The sequence below is a fragment of the Oryx dammah genome, unplaced genomic scaffold (genome assembly GCF_014754425.2).
Source record: "Oryx dammah isolate SB20612 unplaced genomic scaffold, SCBI_Odam_1.1 HiC_scaffold_16, whole genome shotgun sequence".
In the NCBI taxonomy this organism is placed as follows: Eukaryota; Metazoa; Chordata; class Mammalia; order Artiodactyla; family Bovidae; genus Oryx; species Oryx dammah.
Window position 1 is genome coordinate 50,035,041 of NW_024070200.1, and position 26,566 is coordinate 50,061,606.

General features: G+C 48.1%; 1 protein-coding gene across 1 annotated transcript in view; it reads left to right on the forward strand.

Moving 5' to 3' along the window:
• The window catches only part of NTRK3 (neurotrophic receptor tyrosine kinase 3), a 429,790-nt gene that overhangs the window by 346,887 nt on the left and 56,337 nt on the right, over positions 1–26,566 (forward strand). The window contains exons 13-15 of the mRNA XM_040257595.1: positions 11,420–11,550; positions 19,753–19,925; positions 22,960–23,203. Coding sequence (XP_040113529.1) covers positions 11,420–11,550; positions 19,753–19,925; positions 22,960–23,203 — 548 coding nt within the window. The remainder of the gene's footprint in view (positions 1–11,419; positions 11,551–19,752; positions 19,926–22,959; positions 23,204–26,566) is intronic.

The following is a 26,566-nucleotide window of genomic DNA, read 5'->3' on the forward strand; positions in this document are numbered from 1 at the left end:
CTAGGAGAAGACCCCCTCCCAGTGGGTAAGGAGGACAGCCTGACATTGCACCCTCCACCTGGGTGCAAGCCCTTTCCAGGAGCAGGTGCATAGGTTTAGTAAGGTCCCAGTTAGGTCCCAGTTCAAGCCCTGCACAAAGAAGAGGAAAGATGAGTCCTTGAAAGCAGATCCTCCAGGTTACATGGGGATGTGGTTTCTAGATACCCAGGGCTGTGAACTGGGTGTCCTGCCTTCTCTTGGGCAACTCACCTTCTCTCTGGTGCCTGAGCCCTGCCCCCTGCTTTGGGCAGGGTTGAACTTGACCCTGCCTAAAAATAGGAACTCCCAGGGCTCTCAGAAGGGGTCCATGGCCATCCTGGGTTACCTGTTCACTTCCCAGGGTGCCTTGTGTTAAAACTAAAGTCTTTTCATGAAGTTTACTACTGGGGGGAAGCATGAGAGAGAAGCAGCATCTTTAGGCCACCAGACAGCAGCAGCTTTGGCAGTTAGTGAAGGTAGGCAGTCTAAGGGACCAGCCTGTGCCTGTAAATCAGCTGGAATCCTGTGTCCCAATATGTCTTACGCATGTTACAAAATCTAATACTGGTGTTTACTAATGCTACTTGCTCTAGTGATGTAGCAAGTCTGTTTAGAGATGGTTTTCTCTGAGCCATTCCAAGGTGAGTTGGGATTATGTAGTAAAGAAAGCAGAGGTGATTCCAGGGCACATGGTTTTGCAATAAGAATAGACAGTTTAAAAGATTTTTAAAAAAAGACATTTGGGGGAAGATCTTATGGAGGAAATGGGATTAGAATTGATCTGGAGACATAGGTTGATTTCTCCTAGTGGGAGAAGGGTACCTTGGATGGTGTGGGCATAGATACATGGGCATGAACTCATCAAGTGGGCACAGAGGACAGTGAACAGCCAGTCTGTCCATCTGTTGCACCTATTTTATGCATTTATGTTGAGAATTTATGAGGAAGAAACCTGGGGATTTGGGCCATGTTATCAGAGTTCTCAAATATCAGAACTAAGATCAAAGATTACCCTGAGGACGCCGATACTATAGGCTGTTCCGAGCACCTACTTTGGTCTCCTGGACTGTTCTCAACATTTAACACCTCTCATCTCATTTAAATCGTTCCCAGGTGACACTTATAGTGAATAACCCACCTGCCAATGCAGGAGACATAAGAGTTGTGGGTTCAATCCCTGGGTCAGGAAGATCCCCTGGAGGGCATGGCAATCCACTCCAGTACTCTTGTCTGGACAACCCCATGGACAGAGGAGCCTGGAAGGCTACAGTCCATGGGGTCACAAAGAGTTGGACATGACTGAATCAACTTAGCTTGCAGGCGTGCGTCTCATTTAAGGACACCACAGCTCCATGCACTAAGCAATTGTCCCCCCATCTCCATTTTACTGGTGAGGAAATTGAGGCTCAGAGAGATTGCGTCACTGGGGAGAATCTTTGAAAGGCTGAGTAGGGGGGCAGGTGAAAGGAAGGAACAGACCTGTTCCTCTATGAACCTTTACAGCCATGAGTTCATTCAACGCACTTCACTGTACACACATAATTTCACTGACTCCTCGTGACAACCCAGTGTGATGGACACCTTCTTAATTTCTCTTAGGAAAGCATCGAGGCTTGAGATTGACTTAGTAAATTGTCAAACGCTGCCTGCTAAGACGTGTCATTGAATGTGACTCTGTACCCAGTCCTGCCTGGTTCTGGAGCCATGCTCTTCCTCATCCCCCTTGCTCTAACACTAATGTCCTTTCTTCCTTTGGTATTTGTTTTGTATTTTTGGATCTATTGTTGTTTCTGATGACACAGATCTCCTCCTGCCTGAAGGGTTCAGGTTTTCCTTGGTACTGGTAATTGTCCATCCACGTTCCATGAATGGGTCGTTGTGGTCCTGTGGTCCTTCCTCTGTGGAGGAAGGTTTGCGTGGGTATGTCTGCTTGCTGACCCCTAGACTTCCTGAGTGAAGATGCAGGGCTCCGTGGCGTCCTGCAGTCTAGGTCTTGGCCCAGAGCTCCAGGACTGGAAGGCGCAACCTTGAGTTCTGCGTTTGCTGTGAGAAGTCATGATGTCACCAGACGGACCCGGGAGGGCAGAATTAGATGCCAGGGATGGGAAGAGGCAGAGACAGCATCGCTGGGCAACTGTTGGAAGAGAAGGGCCTCTGCGGAGACCGAGATGCAGAAGGAACCCCTGGTATGGGCATTTTGAATGAGAGTTTGACACCATCACTTTGGGAAGGGGACGTCTAGAAGGGGGAGAGGAAGCGGGGAGCTGGGTAGGCTGCTGGAGGGACAGATTCCCAGTCGGAGCCTGAGCTCCATCTTTCAGCACCTAACTTCTCAATTCCAGATGCTCTCCTTGGGGAGTTCTCTTGCTTTTTACTCTTGGCTCGGGCAGTCCGCGCTTAATGAGAGCCAGAGGGGTCTTCTCACCATGGGAAGAGCCAACGCGGCATGGAGGTGAAGAAAGTGGGTAGGAAAGGGTGGTCTTGGCTAGAGAGCTGATGGCAGGGGCCCTGCGATGTTAGTAAAATGTCTGAGTTCCTGATGGTTGAACTCCGAGGGGTAGCACCTGGGGGCAGAAATACATCTGAACCTTAGCCTCATCTCTGAACTTCTTGTGTCAGGAAACGTGAGCTGGAAATCGCCCCAGAACAGACAGTCCTCTGCTGATCCTGTCTCTTCACTGCTTCCAGAAGCAGCAGGGTGTCTTGTTTATTTATTCGTCTTGGTGGGAACACCGTGTCTTGGAGTCCTAGACCGCTACCTCTAGCCTAAGGGTGCACACGTGCCCTGGTTTTTGTTGAGCTTCAGCGGATACAGACCTGCAGGGACACTTTGTTTAGCAGTCCACCGTGCCTGTGACTGAGGGGTAAGACGTGGGTCTCAGGACTGTCCTGGTTCCGTGCGATCTTGGTTCCTGGGGCCAGTCTTAGAGCCAGGTCAGAAATAAGTTTGCTCTTTGGAACTTTCTGGATCCTTGCCGATTTTCACTCATCTTTCTCTTCTTTTTACTGCTCCCTCGGCTTCCCTTCTTCCTCCCTCTTGGTAGTGTTTTTCTTGCTAAAGTCTCTAGCAGTGGCTTGGAGGTGCTTTTTGGTTCTTTCGTTTATTTATTCCATATTGAGTGAGTACCTACTGTATATTGGGCCCTTTGCTAGACCCAATTTACAAAGACAATAGTTCAGGATGTTGCCCTTTTGCCTTGAACATCCATTAGCACCCTTCAAAGGCCCTTTGCAAAGCCATCAAACTCTGAAAATAGCATGGGGTGAGAAGAGCCTTGGGATATGATATGGGCTAGGCTGCAGAAACATCAGCATTCTAGACAAACAATCCCGGATCAGCCTCACCAAGGGCCAGTGACAGCAATAGACAGCGATGGTGTTCCTTCGACCTGGAATCCTTTTCCAAGTCATTGTTTCCTCTGTTTGGTTGGTAACCTGGGACTAATTTAAACTTCCAGACCTCCAAGAGAAATTCTGCAGAGTTCTTCTGTTGGCTCTCTAGCCTTGGAAGTGTCTTCCCTTGGAAAATCCTTGACGTGGACCCAGGAGGTCCTCTTGTTTTCCTAGTCAGTAAATCATCCCAGCATTGCTTTGCAAGAGCAGTTGTCGAGACAGTGCAGCCATGCTCTGTCCTGTGCAGGTGGAGAACTGGCTGGGTTGGTGGCAGACGGCTGCAAAGGTCTGGCTTTGCCTGTGGACATGTTTACCTGTCATGCTCTCCTGCAGTGGGAATTGAGTTCTTCTTGCCCTGCCATGCAGAGGCCTGCAGTGGGGCCAGGAGAAGGGGCGGGGCCAGGTCTGCAGTGGCAAAGGGACGTTCCCACTATTAGCAAAAGCAGGGGTCCTGCCCTCCTTCCCCTCTCAAAGAGGCAGAGCTGGCCTTCTAACTGCCTCCTGCTGCTTCAAAAACCCACAGTTGGAGATCCGGGAATATTATTCTTTTCCATCGAAAGACATTCCATTTCATGTGTAATTAAACGTGTGGTATCGCATTAATGTTTTCTTCTGAGCATTTTTTGGCAGCCTGAGACCCTGGGGTCTGGTGAGTGCAAAGAAAACACACACTTCTCAGAGAGCCGCCCTTCCTCTCCCTGTTCCCTCTTCCCCAACTTTTCCTGCCAAGAATCTCCTTCCTCCTCTGCCTACAGTTGCTCTCAGGACTCACCTTGTAATTCGAGAGCCGCCCAGGCTGTGGAGACCCTCTGTCCTTCTGTGGGGCATTGGGGTCTTAGCTTTCCAACTTTCGGTGCCTCCTCATCTGCAGAAAGCATCCTCACCGCCCACGTGGAGCTCGGGTGGTGACGACCAAGGGCGACAGGAGTAGGTGTTATTGGAAGAGCATTTCTGTCCATATAGATGTGAAGTCAGTTAAAGGGGCAACGGAGGAATGACGGAAGGATGGCTTGGTGGCAAGGTCCACCTGCACCAGAGTTTAGAGTCCAGCGGGTCACTTCTAACAGCTGGGTGATCGTGGGCAATTGCTTCATCACCTTCAGCTTCAGCTTCCTCATCTGTAGCACTTGGGGAGCAATGTACTATGTTTAAGAGAGCTGTGAAGAAGAGACAAGGCGTCTCGAGTGTTACTTAGCATGGTGCCCAGCTGTGGAATGAGTACTCAGCCCATGGCATTTTCATTATTAATAAGGGCACAGGGGATGACAGTGAGCTAAAAGGGACAAGGGCAGAGCGAGATGGAGTCAATGGGGAAAGATCCGAGAGGCTTTAAGACAGAGCCTAGGAACCAATTGTTGTTATTATTGTTATTTTAGTTGCTAAGCTGTATCTGACTCTGGGACGCCATTGACTGTAGCCCACCAGCCTCTTCCGTCCATGGGATTCCCCAGGCAAGAATACTGGAGTGGGTTGCCATTTCCTTCTTCAGAGGATCTTCCCAACCCGGGGATCAAATCCACATCTCCTACGCTGGCAGGCAGATTCTTTAGCACGGAGCCACCTAGGAAGCCCAGGAACCAATTGGGAACTCGGTATTACAACGGGCCAAGGAAGAAGGGAAGGCAGGGTGGTTAGAAAATCCATCAGCGCTCAGCTAAGGGAACTTATGGACAGCCCTGAGGGGTGCTGTTTCTGTGCCCCCTAGGTGACAGCCTTTAGGGAAGGATAATGTCTGCATGGCATGCACACCTGGCTTCCTAGGACAGAAATTAACCAAAGCATCCAGTTGGCCAATGAATTTCTCTTAAGACATTTTGAGTCTGACCGAGGGAGCATGTGGCTTTGGGGGTCTGACTTTGCTGTTGACATACAGCAGAGTTAGGATCACCATTATTTATAACTACTGACCCTGGGAAACCTGGTTTTTCTCTATGGATCAATAGCAATCTTTAGTAGGTGGCTGCCACTGCCTTTGATGTCTTTATTCCACTGTTTGACAAACTTCTTTGAGCAAACTATTTTGGACCTGAAGGAAGAAGGGGTTGGACATAGTGGTGGCTTGTTCAGTAGGCTGCCGGTGACTCCTTGATCACCGTTGGCTCCGCCCCCCAACCCCCGTGCAAACTCATGCCATTTTATTTCAGAATATCACCACGCTTTCCAAGTTTCTTTCCAAGCCACTATTTTGTTCACAGGTAGATCAAGCTCTTTGTTGAAAGCAAAATCTTGCAGAAAGGAAGGAAAAGTTCTGTTGTGAAATGTCCTATAGGTTTCAGATATTTTCTATTATCTCTTTGACTTAAATTTTATTACATTAGTTGCCTCAACAACTCTGCTAAGTAGATATTGAAGGTTCCCATTCTACATATGGGCTTTCCAGGTGGCACAGTGGTAAAGAACCTGCCTGCCAATGGAGGAGATGTAAAAGATGTGGGTTCAATCCCTGAGTCAGGAAGATCCCCTGGAGGAGGTCTTGGCAACTCACTCCAGTATTCTTGCTTGGAGAATCCCATGGACAGAGGAGACTGGCAGGTTACAGTCCATAGGTTGCAAAGAGTTGGACATGACTGAAGCGACCTAGGATGCACGCATAATGACATGTATCTACCATTATTTTTTTTAAAAATATTTATTTATTTGGCTGAGCAAGGTCTTAGCTGCAGTACGTGGGATCTTTGTTGTGGCACACTGAATCTTTAGCTGTTGCAGCAAGTGGGATCTAGTTCCCTGACCAGGGATAGAGCCCCAGGTCCCCTGCTTGGGAGTGCAGAGTCTTGGCCACTGAACCACCAGGGAAGTCCCCACAGGATGAGGATTTCTGATGAACCAGCTATCCTGTGGGAACGGGAGGCTATCTAGGTGGCTTGCTCTGCAGGAACCATTGGTGATTTTCCCAGAAAAAGGATTTAGGGAAGAGCCATCCCAGAGTGGCCAGGAACCCTTTCCATTTCCCCAAGACCACTCCTCACTGTGTAGCAGCCCCTTGCTCTCTTGGGCAACCCGCTCTGCGCTGGAGGCTGGGAGGTCTTCCCACGTTCTGGGATCTGCGTCCCCCTCTCCCCTCCTCCCCTCCCTGGGTCCTACCTCCTCCTCTGCCTGGGTCCCCTCCTCCCCTGGCTGGGTCCCCTCCTCCCCTGCCTGGGTCCTGCCTCCTCCCCTTGTGACCCAGACTCTGCTGGGCCGGCCAGCCAGGCAGTAAAAGGAGATTGATGCCCTTGCCTCCTAGGAAAATCCATCACTTTTTGGCGTGTGGGTCAGATGGCTTCACCAGAGGCAGCTCTGAGCTGCTGCACAGTGCGAGCTAAAAATAAACACACCAAAAAGGTCCAAATAGCCGTTTGGGCGTCTAAGATGGAAATGGCCTACTCCCGCCACTCCCTGGGGGCCCGTGCAGCACCCTTTCCTCCCACACTCTTCCCCACCGACACCCTTCTCCTGGGGGCTTCTGGGGTGGGTGGGCCGAGGAGGGCTCCTCCTCTTTCCCTGGGGAAATGGCTGCCTTCCATCCGGGAATGGACAGGGTAAGAGAAGTCGGGCCAGAGTAGAAGAAGCAGGAAGGCGGAGGACTGAGCTTCTGGGAACTGACTGTCTCCTTCACAAAGTGGAGAAAGACTCAGAAAGTTGGCTTCAGGTATCAGAAAGCACACAGACTCAGGAGCCAGAAAAAGAAGAGCGAGTCCTTTGGCCACGTCTTAGCTCTGCCAGCTTGGAAAAGTTACCTGCCTGCCTCCGTGTTTTCATCTGTGAAAGGGGTGCAATCACACCTACCTCTCAGTGTTATCGTGAGAATGGCATGTGGAGCAGATAACAGGACTGGGAACCCATGAATCCCTTTACCTACGCCTTCTTCCCCTTTGGGTTCAGAGAAAGAAGCTGCGCAGACAGAGTTCTGGGATCTCGAGTCTTGTTGGTACACAGGGTTCTCCACATGGAAGTGATTAGTTTCATGTGTTTGGCTCCGGTCCAGCCTCTCCATCGCTGAAGCTCCCACGTTACCTCGTGGAGCTCTTATCCCCACGGCTGGAGGGAGGGTCTCTCTTGGGGAAGGATTTACGGTGGGATGGAATCTGGTTTGATTTTCTATTCCTTCTACTACCCCTCCTCAGGTCTCCTCACTCCATCTGTGGACTAAACTCAAGTATTGGTCTCAAAATACTTGTCCCTGCAGATGACTAGAGTCCAGCGATGTTATTCTGAGCCACTGGGTGTTTCCAGGTCTCTGAAGGAGATCCATTCGCAGACCAGGGGCAGACATGCTGGTCCACAGGTGGCTTCTGCTTCACATTTGCAGAGGGCAGATGAGTTCCCAGTGTCATGGCCACTTGCTCTCAGCCACGTTCAAGGCCCGCAGCTGTCAAGCCTGTGACCTCCTGAGGCTGGGGGTTGGCAGCTGCCCTGGGGCGCCTGTGTGTGCTAAGTCACTTCAGTCATGTCCAACTCTTTGCAACCCCATGAACTGTAGCCCACCAGGCTCCTCTGTCCATGAGATTTCCCAGGCAAGGATACTGGAGTGAGTAGCCATTCCCTCCTCCAGGGGATCTTCCCGACCCAGGGATAGAACTCACTTCTCTTATGTCTCCTGCATTGGCAGGTGGGTTCTTTACTACTAGCGCCACCTGGGAAGCCTGGGCACTTAACTCCTGTGAAAGGGGTGCAATCACACCTACCTGGGCACTTAAGGAGATTTGGAGGGAGCATTGAGAAAAGGCCCCCCTCTAAACTGCTGCCACAAGACTTGTCTGAATCTTCCAAGGCTTGCGATTCTTGCTGCCAAGGGAGGGAGAGGAGATGGAGGGTTCTAAGACGTGACTCAGGCTCAGCAGCTGGAGAATGGGGCCCTGCCCTCCATAGACATTTTCCCTTCTCATTCTGGACTCACTGTAGCCAAGAGTCAGAAGCTGGGGAGGAGGGTGGGGAGCTGGTGAGAGCACCCAGCTCAAAGTTGGACTTAAGGACCCAGGAATATATGGTTATCCAAATGGTTGTTTTGAGTTTTCTGTAATATCTTATGGAAAAATGCAAATGAACTTTTTGGCTAGCCCAATATATACTGTGGGCTTACCAGATGGTGCTAGTGGTCAAGAATCCACCTGCAATTCAAGAAATGAAAGAGATGCAAGTTGGATCCCTGGCTTGGGAAGATCCCAGGGAGAAGGAATGGCAACCCACTCCAGTATTCTCACCTGGGACATCCCATGGACAGAGGAGCTTGGGGGGCTGCAGTCCATGGGATCACAAAGAGGCAGACACAACTGAAGTGACTTAGCATGCACAAGAACCCTGAGGCAGCTGCCAACCCCCAGCTTGGCATGACTGAGTAACTGAACACATTGTATACTGTAGCCCTGCCTTTGTAGAGGAGTGTCCAGGAAGTAAGCAATCTAGAGAGTCATGGTCTCCACTGTGAGGATGAGGGCTGGAAGCTCTGAAATGGGGCTTGATGAGGCCATACAGGTAAGTCCAGGATTGCAGGCCTCCTCCTGGTCTTCTATTGGTGATGCCTGACTTATATTTGTGGGTGTGGAACTTGTTGAGGCCAGTCTGCTAAGGCGAGCATCAGTCATCAGCTGGCTGAATTCTTGCCCCTCACGTCAACCTATTCCACTGATTCTCAAAGAGGTGTCCTGGACGGCCAGCCGTACCAACATCACCTTGGGAATTTGTTACAGAAGGCAAATTCTCAGGCCTCAGCCTGGACCTCCTGAATAGGAATCTCAGGAAGTAGGGCTGAGTGATCAGTTTTCATAAGGCTTCTAGGTGATTTTATTTTCATCCTGTTGAAATGTTGTTGGAGGCTGGAGTTGAGGAGGGGTCTGAGGCCAAAGAGGGCTTTTCCATAAAAGGCCTTGCCACTCTGACCTGTCCTGGTGTTCTGGATTCGAGCTCCCTTTCAACCACCAGTTGGCAATTCCTGACTTGGCCCTCATTTTCCCTTCATCAATAATGATGAAAACACCAAAACACACATGGTTTCAGAGGACTTGAAGGTTTACAAACCTTTACACATAATAGCTCCTGTAGCAGGTAAGTGGAACTTGGGTTATATGATACTCCTCACCCATTTTACAGATGAGGAAACTGAGACTCAAGATGTTTTGTGAGGTGGGCAAGCCCATAGTGGCGGAGGAGCCAGGTCCTGATCCAGGTGCCCTTGACTTCCTATTCCTGACTGACCCCTGTGGGTTCAGAGGTGCGGGCATGGTCTTAGGAAGCTACCATCCTGTTACCACCCCCATCTCCACTCTTAATCCCACCAGGGCGCTCATCTTTTGGGACCTGTGTATTATCAGTAGTCGCCTGGGAACGATTGTGCAGCGCTGAGCAGATGGTCTCCCTGAAGAGGTCCTGACCTCTCATTTTTTCTTGGTGGGGGACCCTTAGCCTTCCCCTTCAAGGCCAAAATATCCCATTCCTCAGAGGCTGGGAAATAGCAGCAAAGAGTGTGAAAAGGGAACCCATTTTTAATTCCCTTTCTGTAAAGATGGGGGCGAAGCCCCGCAGTATGTGGTAGCTCCCCAGCCACCCCATGGCCTGGGAGCCTGCAGGTATGTCTTGCTGAGAGGAAAGAAAATGCTGTGTAAATGCTTCCTCCCACAGATCCCGGAGGGCAGGTCATCTGGGACACAGCAGGGCTACCAAGAATTCTGATAGGAAAAAAAAAAAATTGTGTAATCTGTTATAACGAAAATCGCCCCTCCCACCTCCGCTAAGCAAAACGCTAACCAAGGCCTGGGAGCCACATCCGTCTGCTCTGGTCCTGTGTCCCCTCGCCCTGGGGGACAGTCTGCCCTGGTCCTCTGTCTTCAGTGTTCATTTTTTTGACGAGGTCATTTGAGACAGCGCTCTTTCCTGGCTCTGTAATGCTCTTCATAAAGTGAATGCAGGTATTTAATGGGCTTCTGCCTGTTGAACGATGAATGGAAAGGTCGGTGAGTAATCTCTGGCTGGCTCCCCCCGTCGTCAGCCCACTTCTTGTACGATTCCTTCGAAGCATTCTTTCCAAATAGGTGGGAGGGCTGAGGTCACAGCTTTGCTTCCTCCTGGCTGACAGACTTTAATTAGGTTGCTAAATTAGCCAAGATCGTAGCAGTCCTTCTCTCTCTCTGCACAGACCCTGGTTCTGGGGAGGTCTCTGGACTTGATTTTCTTATTTCATTGGTTTCTTTTTTGTGTGTGTGTGTCTCTCGGGGAGAGAGATTCTCATGTAGAGGCTTCCCCCCAGATCATTTTAACTTCCACTTTGTGGATTCTGTTGTGAACCAGACACTTTGCTATAGAAGCATTATAGACATCATAACAAAAGCCAGTGTGGTGTGTCTGTGTATGTGTGTGTGTGAGTGTGTGTGTGAGAGAGAGAGAGTGTGTGTGTGTGTGTACCAAGACCCTGGGCTAAACTCTTCATATGAATTATCTCATATAATCTTCCCAAGACTTTGGAAAGGAAGGTGTTGGTGTTCATTCCTGTTCACAGGTGAGGACATCGAGGCTGTGGACTGAAATAACTTTCCCAAGCTCCGAAACCAGCAGGGAGGAGGAATCAGGGTTCAAATCCGATTTTTGGTCACCCAGAACAGCTCATGGACCCACAGCACGCAGACATCACCTGAGAGTTTATTAGAGATGCCGAGTCTCAGACCCACTTGAGTCAGGACCCGTGTGATGCCCAGAGGACTCTTGTGCTCAGTACTTACAGCCAGTTATGCTTGAATCCTGGGTATTAAAGACTACTGGCTCTGGTTTCCCAGTTTCCAGCCGAGGCAGCTGTGATTTAGAGAGCTTCAGGGCTAGTCAGCTAGAGCCGAGATTCTTTTCTGGGTAAGACTCAAATCACTGCATGTTGCCCATTTTTACAGCCAAGGTAAGAAGCTGGAGCTCGTCTGGCCCCGCCGTGGCCTCCAAGGCAGAGCTCCCTGCCCTGGACCCCTGTTCTCCCCAGACCTCTGAGCCTCCAAGGAGAGAACGAGCACCCGAGACTGACCTGGCTGCTCTCCTCTGTCCCCTCCCGCAGACGTGCAGCACATTAAAAGGAGAGACATCGTGCTGAAGCGAGAGCTGGGCGAGGGAGCCTTTGGAAAGGTCTTCCTGGCCGAATGCTACAATCTCAGCCCCACCAAGGACAAGATGCTCGTGGCTGTGAAGGTAATGCTCAGAGGGACGTGGGCCCCAGTAAGGAAGAGGGGTGTGGCTGTCGGCCATGGGGGTGGGAAAGAGAGGCTCGCTCCATTCTGGAAGATGGTATCAATGAACGTTATCAGATGCAATCAAAATGGTATAAACTAATGTAATCAGATGCACTTGCTCCAAGGTTCATGAAGTTTCCTCTGGACCCTTTGGCTTCAGAGGTCACGAACTGTGACACACAACGGAGGGCTGTGCCTGAGGTGCAGCTGGAGGGATAAGCGAAGCCCATGATGGACCCTGGTTTTATTCTGGAGGCCCTGGGCTCACCCCTGTCCCCCGCTGACCCTCTTCCCTTCTCAGGGTCTTTACAGGATGTCTGTCCATGCCCAGAAAGTCATCTCATCATTTCTCCCGAGTACAGCTGCATGAGGGGTGGGTCGCTCATGGAGGCCCCGAGAGCCACTGCTCACAGCAGCAAACGTCACAGGGAATAGGAGGTGGGCTGGTGGAGAGGTCAGGTGCTGAGCCTAGGGAGGAGAGTGAGTGGGGTTGGAAGACATGCTCAGCTACCTCCTTGGGATCCAGGTTCAGCTCCCAGGGGACAGCATGCCTGAGGGCTACTGTCTCCTGGCAGCTGCTTACTTAGGTCCAGGAACCACAGGGTTTTTGTGTTGCTGAGCCAGCTGAGCAGATTTGCAGCTGGAGTCCAATAGCCTGGGGCAGTAGGCAAAGGACTTTGCTACTGCCAGTTACCCTCCCCCACCCTTGCTCCAGCTTCTGTCAGTCAGTGTTGGACAAATCTTTGAACCCGATTGACACAGACAAGAATCAAGTGGGCTCCCTGAGGCACCCGCGGGTCTGGGGAGCCCTTCTCTGGAGCATGGAGTGGGCTGTGCGGGGGTGGGTGTGGTGAGCAGGCCTCTGAGGCTGGAGTGAATTCTGCTCCACGGACAGAAGACTGGGAGCTGATACCCTCCCCACAAGGACTCTCGCCAGGGCCTTGAAAGGCCACTCTTTAACACTGAGGGCTCTGACTAAGCCGCTCTCTTGATGGAAGCTGAATGTTTCTGTGGCTTTGGGGATCTCTGTCTGGTGTGTCTGCAGAGGGTAAGTCCCGCTGTAGATGCAGACAGTGATGTGTGGGCTACAGGCATAGCATGGGAGTCAGAGGCCTGGGTGGGCATCTAGCCATCACTGATTAGCAGTGTGACCTTGATGTTTAATCTCTTTGAGCCTCAGTTTCATTATCTGTATAATCAGTTCAGTTTAGTTGTTCAGTCTGACTCTTTGCAACCCCATGGACTGCAGCACCCCAGGCCTCCCTGTCCATCACCAACTCCTGGAGCTGCTCAAACTCATGTCCATCGAGTCAGTGATGCTGTCCAACCATCTCATCCTCTGTTGTCCCCTTCTCCTCCTGCCTTCCGTCTTTCGCAGCATCAGGGTCTTTTCTAATGAGTCAGCTCTTTGTATTAGGTGGCCAAAGTATCGGAGCTTCAGTTTCAGCATCAGTCCTTCCAATGAATATTCAGGATTGATTAATAGGTGATATAATAGTTCTTCTTTACAATTTTTGTGATTAAATTATATAAAATGAAAAATGTTTCATATACTGCTTGGGATACAGTAAATGTTAGGAATGAGTCATTGCTCTTTGTTTTTGTCAACACCATTATACTTTGGTTTTAAGGTTCTTTTATTCATTTTGTTGTTTAGTCTCTAGGTCATATCTGACTCTTTCATGATCCTGTGGACTGTAGACCTCCAGGCCCTTCTGTCCATGAGATTTTCCAGGCTAGAATGCTGGAGTGGGTTTCCATTTCCTCTTCCAGGGAATCTTCCCAACCCAGGGATCAAACCCACATCTCTTGCATTCAGGCAGATTCTTTAGCACTGAGCCACCAGGGAAGCCTTCTGTTTGTTTACTTATTTATTATTTATTTTTGACCATGCAGAAGGTGAGATTTTAGTTCCCTGACCAGGGATGGAACCTGTGGCCCCTGCAGTGGAAGTTCAGAGTTCTAACACTGGACCACCAGGGAAGTCCCAGCATCATTATTCTTGATGTTGAGAGTAGCCAAGTGTGCTTAGACATGTGACGTATGACCTGCCAAGCTTACATTGACCATCTAGAATAGGGGTTGTTGAACTTCTTCTCTAAAAGCCAGATAATAAAAGTTGTAGGCTTTGAGGACTGTAGGCTCTTCCTTACAGCTACTCAATTCTGCTCATGTAGTGGGAAAGCAGCCTAAACCATACATAAATAAATGGGGGTGGTGACTGTCTTCCAATGCATTTTTATTTTTTATAAGAATGGATATTGCCTGTCGACCTCTGCTCTAAAAGATAAATAAGGAACTAGCGTATTGTCCCAGAAAAGGCTAATGCCTCTTATTGCCAGCTCTCTTATGAATAAACGTGCTCAGTGTGTCTCCATAGACGTGAGGTGGTCAGAGGAGCAAGGGTGTCTTTAAACTGCTTGGACCAGGAGTGTGGACTTGTCCCTACACTTAGAATCTACCCTGTCCTAAAATTTTTAATTTATAGGTTGACACTCCTCTACTGGGTGTTCCAGCATTCGTCTGGGGACTGGTGAATGAAACTGAACAATTTGTGCTTAGAGCAGGAAATGAAATGATGTCGTCAACCCTGGGAAGCGTTTCCCACTGAGTGTTGTGGTGTTAAAGGGCAGTGCCCAGACTGGGTAATGCAGAAAATGTGTTTCTGTTTTCACCCTTTTAAAACAGTTTCCTTTCCTCCTTGGGTCTGGGAACCTTGAGGAGATGAATGTTCTGGGATTTTATGCCATTTGCCGCCTGATGGAGCCGCCCAGCGCCCAGCCCCTGGAGAAGATGCTCATTTTCTCTGGAGAACAGCCAGGAAATGGTGCTTCCTGCTTCTCATCCTCTCTAGATTTTACTCCTTTCTTCAGACTCCTTCCCATTGAGTCTGTTCTTAGGTTGAGGCAGAGTAATTGTGGACATCCAGAGAACACATCCAAGAATAACCCCAAATTAAGTTTTCCCACAATTGTGGTTTTTAAAGCAAGATTTTTTTATTTATTTTTTGCCCAGCAATTGCTATGGTGGAAACAAAGAACAGAAATCCCAGTCTCTGTTCTGAAGACTGTTGGGGAGACAACAAGGGGATACCCATGAAAGAAGCAGAGCAGAGCAGAGCAGTGCGATTTGTATGTATGTGTGGTGTAAGAGTGACATTAGAAGCGTTTGAAATTTTTGATATTTTAAAATAAGTGGTGCCACCCTTAAATAGTTATTTGACAAGCAATAGTACTCTTGCCTTGAAAATCGCGTGGATGGAGGAGCCTGGAAGGCTGCAGTCCATGGGGTCGCTGAGGGTCGGACACGACTGAGCGACTTCACTTTCACTTTTCACTTTCATGCATTGGAGAAGGAAATGGCAACCCACTCCAGTGTTCCTGCCTGGAGCATCCCAGGCACAGGGGAGCCTGGTGGGCTGCTGTCGATGGGGTCGCACAGAGTCGGACACGACTGAAATGACTTAGCAGCAGCAGCGGCAGACTTACTCAAAAGAGTTTCCTCTGACAAATAGCTGATAAGAATATGAGAAAGGTGTCCAGCATTATTCATCATCAGAAAAATGCAAGTTGAACCAGAATGAGATACCACGGTACGTGAAGCAGAATGGCTAAGTCGCAGTGCCAAAACAAAGTGCTGATGAGGATATGGAGCAATTACAAATTTCATACTCTGGTGAAAGTATAAAGTGGTCTAACTGTTTTGAGAAACAGTTTGGTATTTTAGAACATTAGCGTCTGTGTGACCCAGCGTTTGCACTCTAGGTCTAGACCAGACAGGTTATCGATCTATCCATATAACTACCTACCTATGTGTCTGTCATCTATATCTGTTGATCTCTCTCACCTGTGTCTATCTATATATCTATCTAATGTATGCATCTATCTAATCTATTTATCTAGTCTCTCTACCTACCTACCTGTGTATATATCTATCATCTATATCTGTTGATCTCTCTGTCTCACCACTATATCTAATTGCCTATGGAGAGATATGTTTAAGAATGTTCATAAGTACTCTTTATAGCAGCCCAAAGCTGGAAACAACCCCAGTGTCCATCAGTAGCAGCACGGACAAATAAATGCGGTATATTCTTTCAGTGGAAACTCTTCAACAAGGAAAATGAATGAACTGCAGCTACATGCGACAACTTGGAAGAATCTCAAAATCAATCTTGAATGAAAAAAGACAGATACAGAAATATATTATATATGCATAGATACATGTGTGATTTCACTCATTTAAAAGTAAAAAAATAAGTAAAACTAAGCTCTAGCGTCTAGGGATATGTGTAGTTCTTCACATGTAATAAAATGTGTTTCAGTATATTAATAAAATTTGAAATTGAAATATCTCCACTCTAATAAAAGAAAAAGGAAATGGAAAGTAGCAAAACACCTAGACTGGAAAAGATGATGTGAAATGACTCTGAAGGTGTTGGGAAGTGTTGAGAACTGTGAAAGTTCTGGCCATCTAGATCCTTCCCTCCTATCCAACTCACAGCCCCACTGACACCCAGAGCTGGGAGTGAACATGAAACCTGATGTACATAGACGGGAGACTGGAAGAGGAAATGTCTTCAGATTTGGTGGGGGCGGAGGAGATCGGAAGGGAAAATTCCAGCTCTTCTCATTGCACTATGGATGCTACAGGAAGGGTCTAGCCAGCCACTTGCCTGGCTTCAGGGACTCCTTGGCAACCCCGTCTCCCTGAACCAACAGTTGGCAGCAGCAAGGAACCCCTGCTCCCTCCCATGCCCCTGGCTGGTGAGTGACCCATCATGAAGTTTGCCAGCGTTGAAGAAGATGCTGAAAGGCACACGAGAGTCTCTGAACTGGTTTTCCTCCTCAAGATTCCTCTGTTGGCATCTCTCTCCCAATTGCATCAACCCCTGGGACCTGGGCCACTTGCAGCTCTGGATTCCAGTTGCCAAAACAGACCCCTTGCCAATTACACAGGAACTTCAGGTTTAATCTGGGAGAGCTGGAAAGCCCATGCTAAAGGTGGAGAAAGAACTGGCAGAAGAAGAGGTGCAAGACTAAGAGAGACAGCGGTTGCTTTGTGCCCCGTCTCCCGAATGTGTAACTCCTATCTGCCCTGCAGTGTAGGGCACCAGCCCTAGGGATGCCGGCTGGCATTGCTCGAGAGCTGAGGACGGAATATCCAATGGCTGCCAATGGCGTCCAGACTGTGTGAGAGAATGATTTACAGAGATGGAGAGTGGCCATTTGGCTGGCCCCAAATTTGATCTGCTTTTCCCTCTCATAAATCCAGGGTTCACATAAATCTTCGTATTCTCCCATCCCACCCATGCTGGGTTCCTTTTTTTTCCCCTCTTCTTTTGCTTCATGAAAATAAATAAATCACTGGCAGTCATCCTATACATACCCACACCCCAGCTCATGCAGCTCAGGACCTGGGTCACCGAGAGAGATTTCCTTTCACCATGACCCTCTGCCTTCTTCTGTACCAAAAAAGCTTTGCACACATCTTTGTTCTGGTTGGATGTGAACCCAAGGCAACCGATGGCAGCCTTTATTATCAGGTAGCTTTTCTGAGAAGGCAGCCAGAGGTGAAGCAGAAAGCACATGAGATAAGAGCTGGTAAAAATCAGCAATGGACCAGGGGCCCTCTCACTTCCCTTTGACCTTGGCCCGCCCTCTAAGCCAGGCATCCTTGTCAGGCCCCTTTATTCTGCTGGCAGCCCACACTCTTCACCTTTCCTGACCCTCTCCTCTGCCCTTTCACATCTTTTAATTTCTGTGCCCACCATTCCCCCGGGGACCTACCCATTGACTTAATTGATCTGATAAATTAACTCAAGCAGGTAAGCTGGACAGGAATGTATCCTGGACTTCATGCTCAAGCTGTTACTTCTCGAATGATCTTTGGCAAATCACTTCCCTGTTCTGGACCTCAGTTTTCTCACCTATAAAATGGGAAAGCTGTATGAAGTGGCTTCCAGCACTGTGGTCAACATTAGGATCATTTATTCAACAGATTTTTGGTGAAAACTCCAAGTGTTGAAAAGAAGGAAGGGTGGTGCTTGTTGACATTGGAGTGAGCCTTGATCACTGGCTGGGAGACCATGGCCCTCGAGGCATTGCCACTGAGCTCTGAGACATCAAAGAAGTCCAGCACCAAGAGATCACTGTGGTCTAATTAAGTTCTTAGCTTCTGTCATTTAAGATGTGTGAATGTGTGCTGATTCCCAAACAGGATGGAGCATCAGTTTTTCCAACACCAGAAGTGAGCAGGTAGAAACCAATGATGATATCTAGGGCCCTTTTAAAGCTGTGAGTCCATCATCTCTAATGTATGCTAATGACTGATGGAGGTTTGATGGGCCCCCTCAATACAATTTTCACACATTCACATTCCTGCAGCGCTGTAAGCCAAGGCACCCCTGTGGATTTCAGCTAATGGGGGTTGCCGTGGCAAGAAAAAGAGGTCTGGCTAGGGAGGTTTTTCAATAGTAGCATCATCTATGGAGGAACTTAGTCAGCCTAAATAATCAGAAAAAGGCCAGAAACTGGCAGAGGGAATGAAAACTAATCTCCTGTTAGATTCTCACCACTCTGAAAATGACATGTGAAGCGCACACCCAGTCCTTCATTGCCTCATGTCCTGTCTCTTGGGGTTACTAAACTATCAATTGAAGCAAGTGGATTTTTGGCTCCAGTTGCCTTCTGATCTCATGGGGAGGGGAAGGAAGGCTGAAGGCATATGTGAACACACCTGCCCAGGCGGCTCCTCCTGCCAGGAATGACCCTCCCCTTCACAGTTCATCATTCGCCATGGCCAACATGGCTGCACCCCCAGGGCAGTGCCCTATTCAAGATCCCTTGGATGTGCTCTGGTCTCACCCTTCCCTTTTGGTCTTAGAAAGTCCCTGTTCACTGGCAAACTTTTTTTTAAGTCTTTATTGAGTTTGTTACAAAATTGCTTCTATTTTGTGTTTTGGTTTTTTGGCCAGGAGGCATGTGGGATCCTAAGTCCCCAACCAGGGATCGAACCTAAGCCCCCTGCATTGGAAGGTGAAGTCTTAACCACAGGATCACCAGGGAAGTCCCAGATAACCCTTTTGAGCATTGCTCTTCCGTTTGTCTTCCTGGGTCCCAGGGCAAGGGGCCTGGTCTAGTGCTTCCCCTGCATACTGGATTCTCCAAAAGGGGCCAAGGTGTGACATTTCCATGGCTGCCAGCTGCCCACCCTCCCGTCCTACCCTGGGACTTAACGGGGTAGGCCAGGTGTGCCCCAGGCCCTAGTCCTGGCTGGGTCCTGGGGCTTCTGCCCATTGAATGCCATTCCCACAGCTGTAGTCCCCCTTATCCCCCAATGCTTCCATCTACAAGGAGGACGAAAATGCCTTTATAGAAGCCAAAGTGTTCACGTGCGTGCTTGTGTGCTAAGCCACTTCAGTCGTGTCCGACTCTTTGTGACCCCACAGACTGCAGCCCACCAGGCTCCTCTGTCATGGGATTCTCCAGGCAAGCCTACTGGACTGGGTTGCCATGCCCTCCTCCAAGGGATCCTCCCCACCTCCGCCTTACCAGGGATGGAACCCACGTCTCTTATGTCTCCTGCTTTGGCAGGAGGGTTCTTTACCGCTAGCGCCACCTGGGAAGCCCCGGTGTTTCTCTACAGATATTCACTTCGTCACAATCTAAAATCAAGGAAGAGAAAGAGTAAGGAAACTTAATTATGTTGTCAGCCTGATTTCGGATGGGCTGTGAGTATAGGCTAATTTGCAAAGTTAAAACGATTGGGGGCAGTGGTTTCCCCACTGTTTTAATTGTGAGACCACTTCTTCAGAGGAAATCTTAGGGGATGGGGGTCGTCCGGTATTCCACCTCCCAGCTCCCCCACTCCTCTGTCATTCACACTAATCTCAGAGGAAGCCTAGGGCTTCCTAGCTGGCAGATGTGACATAGATACCAGAAAGTTGGCTTCTGTTTCTATAAGGTTCACAGTGCTGAAGGAAGCACGAGTCAGGCCTGGCTTTTGTGACTTAGTCTCCTGGTCTTTAAAGCTCGATTAAGATCTTACTTGTTGGGGATCAGCATTGTGTTTGGGATGGGCACCAACTTTCTTCCCGGGAAGGAAATAGACAAGCCCCGGCCTCTAGTTGCTAATAACCGATGTCCCATGCTGTTTCCAGGCCCTGAAGGACCCCACCCTGGCAGCCCGGAAGGATTTCCAGAGGGAAGCCGAGCTGCTCACCAACTTGCAGCATGAGCACATCGTCAAGTTCTACGGGGTGTGTGGTGATGGGGACCCCCTCATCATGGTCTTTGAGTACATGAAGCATGGAGACCTGAACAAGTTCCTCAGGTACGCCGGGACGGCCACCCCCTCCTGTCACCCCACTGAACCCCTGGGGTTCTCTCTGCAGCCAGAAGTCCCATTGCTCCTCTGAACACTTCAGTCTGGGGATTAGAAACGAGAAGCAGCCTTTCATTCTTCTACATTACCTCCTGAGCAATTGGATGCGGGCCTTTGCCCCTGATTTCTCGGGAGGGAAGTTGAGGATGCTATGAAAAGTGACCTGCACTCTTCTTCCCGATTCTCAGGAAGACTGAGAAGAAGGGCGAGGTCTGGAATGGCTCCAAGGAGGGACTGCCAGCGTGTAACTTCCAACTTTAAGATTCTAAAGGGCCAGTTTTCCCCCTGATGTTCTAAATAGCTTTCCGACTTTATGTCTTATGTCCTCACTTGCAAAGTGAGGCGAGTTCCTACCACGCCTCCTGAAAGCCTCCTTGTCAGAGACTTTTTGATGATGAATAAGAAAGGACAAGGTTACAAACTCATGGGGAGACAGATGGTTGAAAAAAAGGGCAGATTTTCCTCCAGATAAATTTAGAACTGTGCTATCCAGTACAGTAGCCATATATGGCTGTTTAAATTTAAATCTACAATGACTAAATTTAAGTAAAATGTAAAAATTCCTCCATCTCTCCAGACACACTTCAAGTACTCAGTGGCCACATGTGACGAGTGGCTACCATATTGGACAATGTGGTACAGAGCATTTCCATTAATAGAAAGTCCTGTGGGCTGGCACTGTTCTATAAGGACTGGATTTTTTTTTTCGTAAAAAGGGTTTCCCCAAGCCTGGAGCAAGATCATCTGGATTTTGAGAGGCTCTTGATAGAGCTTCTAAGAGACTGGAACCCCAGCCAGAAGTGCTGGATGGAGTTACAAGTATGGGTTGGGAAGATGTGAAATCTACCTTCCCCAGAGAAGATAGCATCTCACCAATCGAGCAGAGTTAGCATTTCTCTGCCTCCCATACCTGCTGTCTCCAATTACTGCCTAGATGTGGAGGGAGCAAGCATGTGTGAGAGTGTGTGCAATCCAGGGTCTCATAAAACATATTGAACACTCAGGCCCTGGATGCTTTTAGGGTGTGGTCTTTGCATAGCCAACTTTTGAGTTCTACTGCTAAGAATGAGATTTCCAGAGCTCATGTGTGAGTTATGGTAAACTCTAGCATACTCCTCTAAACCTGATGAGCATTTCCTTGAAGTGGGACATTCAAATGAGTGCTTTGCTTTGAAGAGGAAATGGAAAGGGTAGATACCAGGTTTCCAAAACTGGCCCTAGAGGATTTGAAAGTATCTGTAGGATGTTCTAAAGCTCCTAAACTTGATTTCATGGTGAAATTTACTCCTTTCCTGAAGAACTAAATCCTTAGCATGAGACAGACTTGGGTTCATATCCTGGATATGTCTTAGTGATGTAACCTAGAACAAGTTATTAACTCTTAATTCTCTCCTGGAAAACAAGACTATTCATAACTGCTTCATATGTTTGTTGTTATGAGTATTCAGTGACTATATTTGTGTAAAGCCTGGACAAGTGTTCAACCAATGGCAGCTATGATTAAAATTATTGCAATATTATTTTATCAGACCTGTGAACCATGATAGTTTCTAAAACAAACAGCATCTTTTCTCAGTACTTGAGATCTTCCTCTTCCTGTGCTTCCATTCTTCTGAAGTCAAGGGATATGTTCTGTTTTTCCATCAAACCCTCCTCATTGATTCAATGGTACATTCAGACCTAAGCAACCCCACCGGCAAGGCTAAAGAGAGGTCCTGAGTACAGCTCTATGTCCCTGTCATGCCTACTCTATGGGAAGAGGAAGAAAAAGAGGGTAGAAGGTCCTTCCTGCTCTCGCATCTCCCAGTTGGTGGGTTTTAGAGAATCCAGTGCATTCTTCCAATAAACTGGAATGGAGCTTGTCTGCTGGTCCATCTTCCTTCTGAGCTAATGCAGTTGCTCTCCTCTAGAGGCATGAGGGAGGCAGAGCCCATGAGGGAGGCAATGCCCACAGGAGATAATAAAATGAACGTGTTTATATTTAACGGTGCCTTTCAGTGGAAATTGGAGAAGCAATAAAACAGGCCAAGGCTTCTCTGTACAGTGGGGCTCCTTGGCTCACAACTTCATAAATAAAGGCCTGGGTGTGGTTACGGCTCACTGGGCTTCCTGGAGAAAAGATGAATACTAAAAGTGACTGATATGACAGGGCAAGGTGTTTGGATAACAGATCTGAGCCATGATTTGGGATGCAGTGGGTGCTGTGGGGCCCAGGTCTTTGCCTAGGGTCACAGGCTCTCTTCATCCTGTCCTGTCATCCACGGAAGTTGCCCAGTCCTAGGCAGGGGAGTGGGGAGGCTAGGAGTGTAAACTGAAGAGCAGTGCTACCCACAGTGTGGACTGTATCACTACTGGAAGCATCATTACTGGGAGCTTGCAGGAAATGCACTGAAAGAGCTCTACCTAGCCAATCAGAATCGTAGGGGGCGGGGCTCAGGAATCTTTTTAACAAGCCCTCTGAATGCTTAAAGTTTAAAACTCTCCTCCATAGTCATGTGTCACCCATGCGGCTGCTGCAAGACTTTGGCCAGACGATGTCCCTTAGTTTCCTTATCTCAGAATTGGGGTGGGGGGGGATGATTAAGGGAATTAGTACATTGGAGATACGTAAAGCTATGCATGGAATGTAGTCAGGGTTCTGTAAGTGTTAATTATTGTTTTATTAATTACTCTATAGTAGACATGAAGGAACTGGGAAGCCCCTGGATGGCAGTAAAATATCCAAAAGAGTACGTTCACTCCTTGATTCATTAAAACGAGTCTGCTGTCTTCTTAGCTGGGAATCTTAATTGTCATATTTCACCCTAATCAGGCTCACATAATGGAGTTTGGGGTAGATAGAAATAGGCCACAAGGAGGCTGAGAAAAGGGATTTCATTTATCTCTGCGGTGCATTCCAGAGACGAGGAAATCAAGAGGGCGTTTCTCCTTGATCTGAACTCTCTCTGCTCCCTCCCTTCTCCTCCTACCCTCACCCCTACAGGGCCCACGGGCCGGATGCGATGATCCTTGTGGATGGGCAACCGCGCCAGGCGAAAGGCGAGCTGGGGCTCTCCCAGATGCTCCACATTGCCAGTCAGATCGCCTCCGGCATGGTGTACCTAGCCTCCCAGCACTTCGTGCACCGGGACCTCGCCACCAGGAACTGCCTGGTTGGAGCCAACCTGCTGGTGAAGATCGGAGACTTTGGCATGTCCAGAGATGTCTACAGCACCGATTACTACAGGGTAAGGGGGCCACCCCCGATGCAGCATCCATGGCCCAGCTAGCACCTTGCTCACATGTCTCCATCATTGTCCATTAACCCTGTTACTCTGCAGCACCCGCATATACTCCTGTGCCCAGGTATACACTTGATGCTTATCCTTTGGCCATGCCTGCATCTCTGCATACCTGTCAGTTTTTCTCTTGATAGCTTACTCATCCCTTCCACCTGGATAGGAATACACGACTATATCCTTACATTGCAATGACATATGCACTATGTTCTTATGTCCATCAGTACTCATTCTTCATGTAAACAGATACCAATATATACATGTATATTCATCTATATGCATATGTCCCCCAGTGCACACATGGACAAGCTCAACTCGATGCTACATTTTAACATCTTTCAACGCGGTTCCCTACCCGGCCTCACCCACAGCACATTATTGTTCTTTAACATTATCTGGTGACCATATAGGCTCATTTGCAAAGACAGATCTCAGTGAGAAGGCAGAACCCAACACAAAGGATCAAAATGGTTAGTGTGTTGCTGAGCAGAATTATCCAAATGGTATAAGAAAGATGAGCGAAGGAAGCAGGTTCTCCTTGCCAGCTTTGGAGACAGCTGCAAATGGGCCTTAGGGGAAACTGTTTGATGGTGAGAGGAAACACCATGTTCAACTTTACTTCAATACAGTTTTCTACTTTATATTAATAGGTATCTTACTTTGCACCCCCCACATTTTCCCCCTTAATATTTGAGAATCTTTTTCCCATGGATCATGGAGTGATTCTGACAATGTTATTATTGCCAGGGAAAGGACAAGTGGGCATGAGTGGCATTTTTTTTTTCCCAAAGGAGAAATGTGGGTACAACCTGTATACAGAGATACAATAACTTCTGCATATTGATTAGAGAAGCAGATGCTTCAAGTACATGGGAGATTTACTTTAGGGACTTTGAATGGATGAGGAGTTTGGATGGTATATAAGGAGAGGGTGGTGCAATGTTTTGGAGGTCGAGAGACAAGGCAGCAATTTCCCTCATCTTCTTTGTATGGAATGAATGATCATATTGTGAATCAAAGGACCCGAGACAGGGCTGTCTTTTTGGCCTGAGCACGGTGGGTCAGGAGGCTGGGAGTCTGGGACTGGCAGCTGCAAATCAACTCTGTCTGGATGCCCATGATGGCTTTGCCTAAAAAACATTGCCCAGACATTATCATGAATCACTCAAGACACTTTATCTTATATCTTTTTAACTTTTAATTTTGCTTTGGGGCATAACCAATGAACAATGTTGTGATAGTTCCAGGTGGACCGCAAAGGGACTCAGCCATACATATACATGTATCCATTCTCCTCCAAACTCCCCTCCCATCCAGGCTGCAACATAACATTGACCAGAGTTCCCTATGCTATATAGTAGGTCCTTGTTGATTATCCATTTTAAATATAGCAGTGAAGACACTTTATTTTAGCCATAACCTGGGGAAAAATGGAATATTTGAGAAACTGCTTTTGTGCCTAAAAATTGACATGTTCACAGTATAACTGAAAGATGGCAGATGATATACAATCATGAGGATATAAAGCAAAGTAGATCGAACAGTAGGGAAGGTAGAATGTCAGCAGAAAGCTACCTTCTGCTGACAGAAGAAACCATTCTTCTGTCTAGCCACCTGCCCAGTCTTAGCATCCCTAGATTTGGAAAAAGAAGCATAAATTAGTGGTAGGCATAGACTGATGGGCAGGGCAGACCTGCCAGGAAATATCAAAGTGGAGTCTCTCTTTAGCATCTAGACCATTTTTTTTCCAGTTGTTTCCAAGAGAAGCATTGGTGTGGTTACCAAGGGACCATGGGTCATAGATTTCTGAGTCTAGCTGGAGCTGGCACTATTTAATTGCCTCTGCACTCTATGTAATGGGGTTTGCTGGCCTGTCTGGCTGAGCTCAGATTTATGTTGGTGTTGATAAAAGCTGGGGATGGATCATTGTTTTTCTGTGTGAGGCGGATTTTGATTAGACCAATCTTGGGATCTTAGGAAATAGTATCTGAACAGCATGTGTGCAACCTCAGCTTCCAAACTTGCTTTAAGAAGTGCACTTAATATTTCTCCATTCTGATTTTAAAAAGAGAGAGAGAAAGAAAGAAAGAAAAGATCCCATCTCCAAATGATCTTGCTTTGCCCTGGCTTAAACAGTTGTGAACTATCACTCTTTACTCCTGGGAGAGTTACAAGAAGTAAATCTATCTCACTTCTGTGAGCTCTAGGGCAGGTTGGAATTCAAGGAAGGGAGTGAGATGGGAAAATGTTCTTATACTAGGTAGCCACAGTTCCCCTTTCACGAGGGCTAAGCCAGATAAGCAGAGGCCAGCTAGCTTGAAAATGTATGGTCCCAAAGAAGTATGAAATTTAAAAAAAGGAGAGCTATTGCAATCCAAGGTCTTCCTCAGTGGCTCCTGTGGGCTAAGGCACTTCAGTTGTGTCCAATTCTTTGAGACCCTGTGGAGTGTAGCCCTCCAAGCTCCTCTGTCCATGGGATTTTCCAGGCAAGAATACTGGAAGGGGTTGCCATCCTCTTCTCCAGGGGATCTTCCCAACCCAGGGATTGAACCCGCATCTCTTATGTCTCCTGCATTGGCAGGCTGGTTCTTTACCACTAGCGCCACCTGGCAAAGAATCCACTGGCAATTCAGGAGACTTGGGTTCTGTCCCTAGGTTGGGAAGATCACTTAGAGGAGGAAATGGTGACCCACTCCAGTGTTCTTGCCTAGGAAATCCCATGGGCAGAGGAACCTGGTGGGCTACAGTCATGGGGTCCCCAAAGAGTCAGAAACAACTTAGTGACTAAATAACAACATTGCCGTCAAAACACAGTGCTCCATCAGAGAGCTACATACCCCACTGATGGTGGGTAGATATTATACTCTCCATATTCAAAGATCAGCTGGGTCATTTCTTCACGTTCAGATGCTCACAATGCTTTAATATGAACACAGCCCCACTCCCACTTCTGTAAAACAAAAGACTTGCCTGAGGTCACATCAGTAATAAACTAGTAATAAACTAGGAAGTCTTATTATTCATACTGGATGACATCGAGGTGACAAAGGAGTTCTGTACTGAGTGCAGTCTTACCTGTGTTCACAACCTAACACGGCCATTAACCGCCACGGAATGTCAATGTGTTTTCCTGAAACCTTTATGTAATCGTCCCATTTTTCAAACGAGGACAAACATAGTCTCTCAGTTGAGTTGTTTTTGATGTTCAGCAAGTTAATATGCATAAAGAGCCTGGAATACACTTCTAACTGGAGAAATTATTGTTTGTTTTCCTTAGTTCCCATCACACCCAAGGCAGGAGAACCTCAGGGA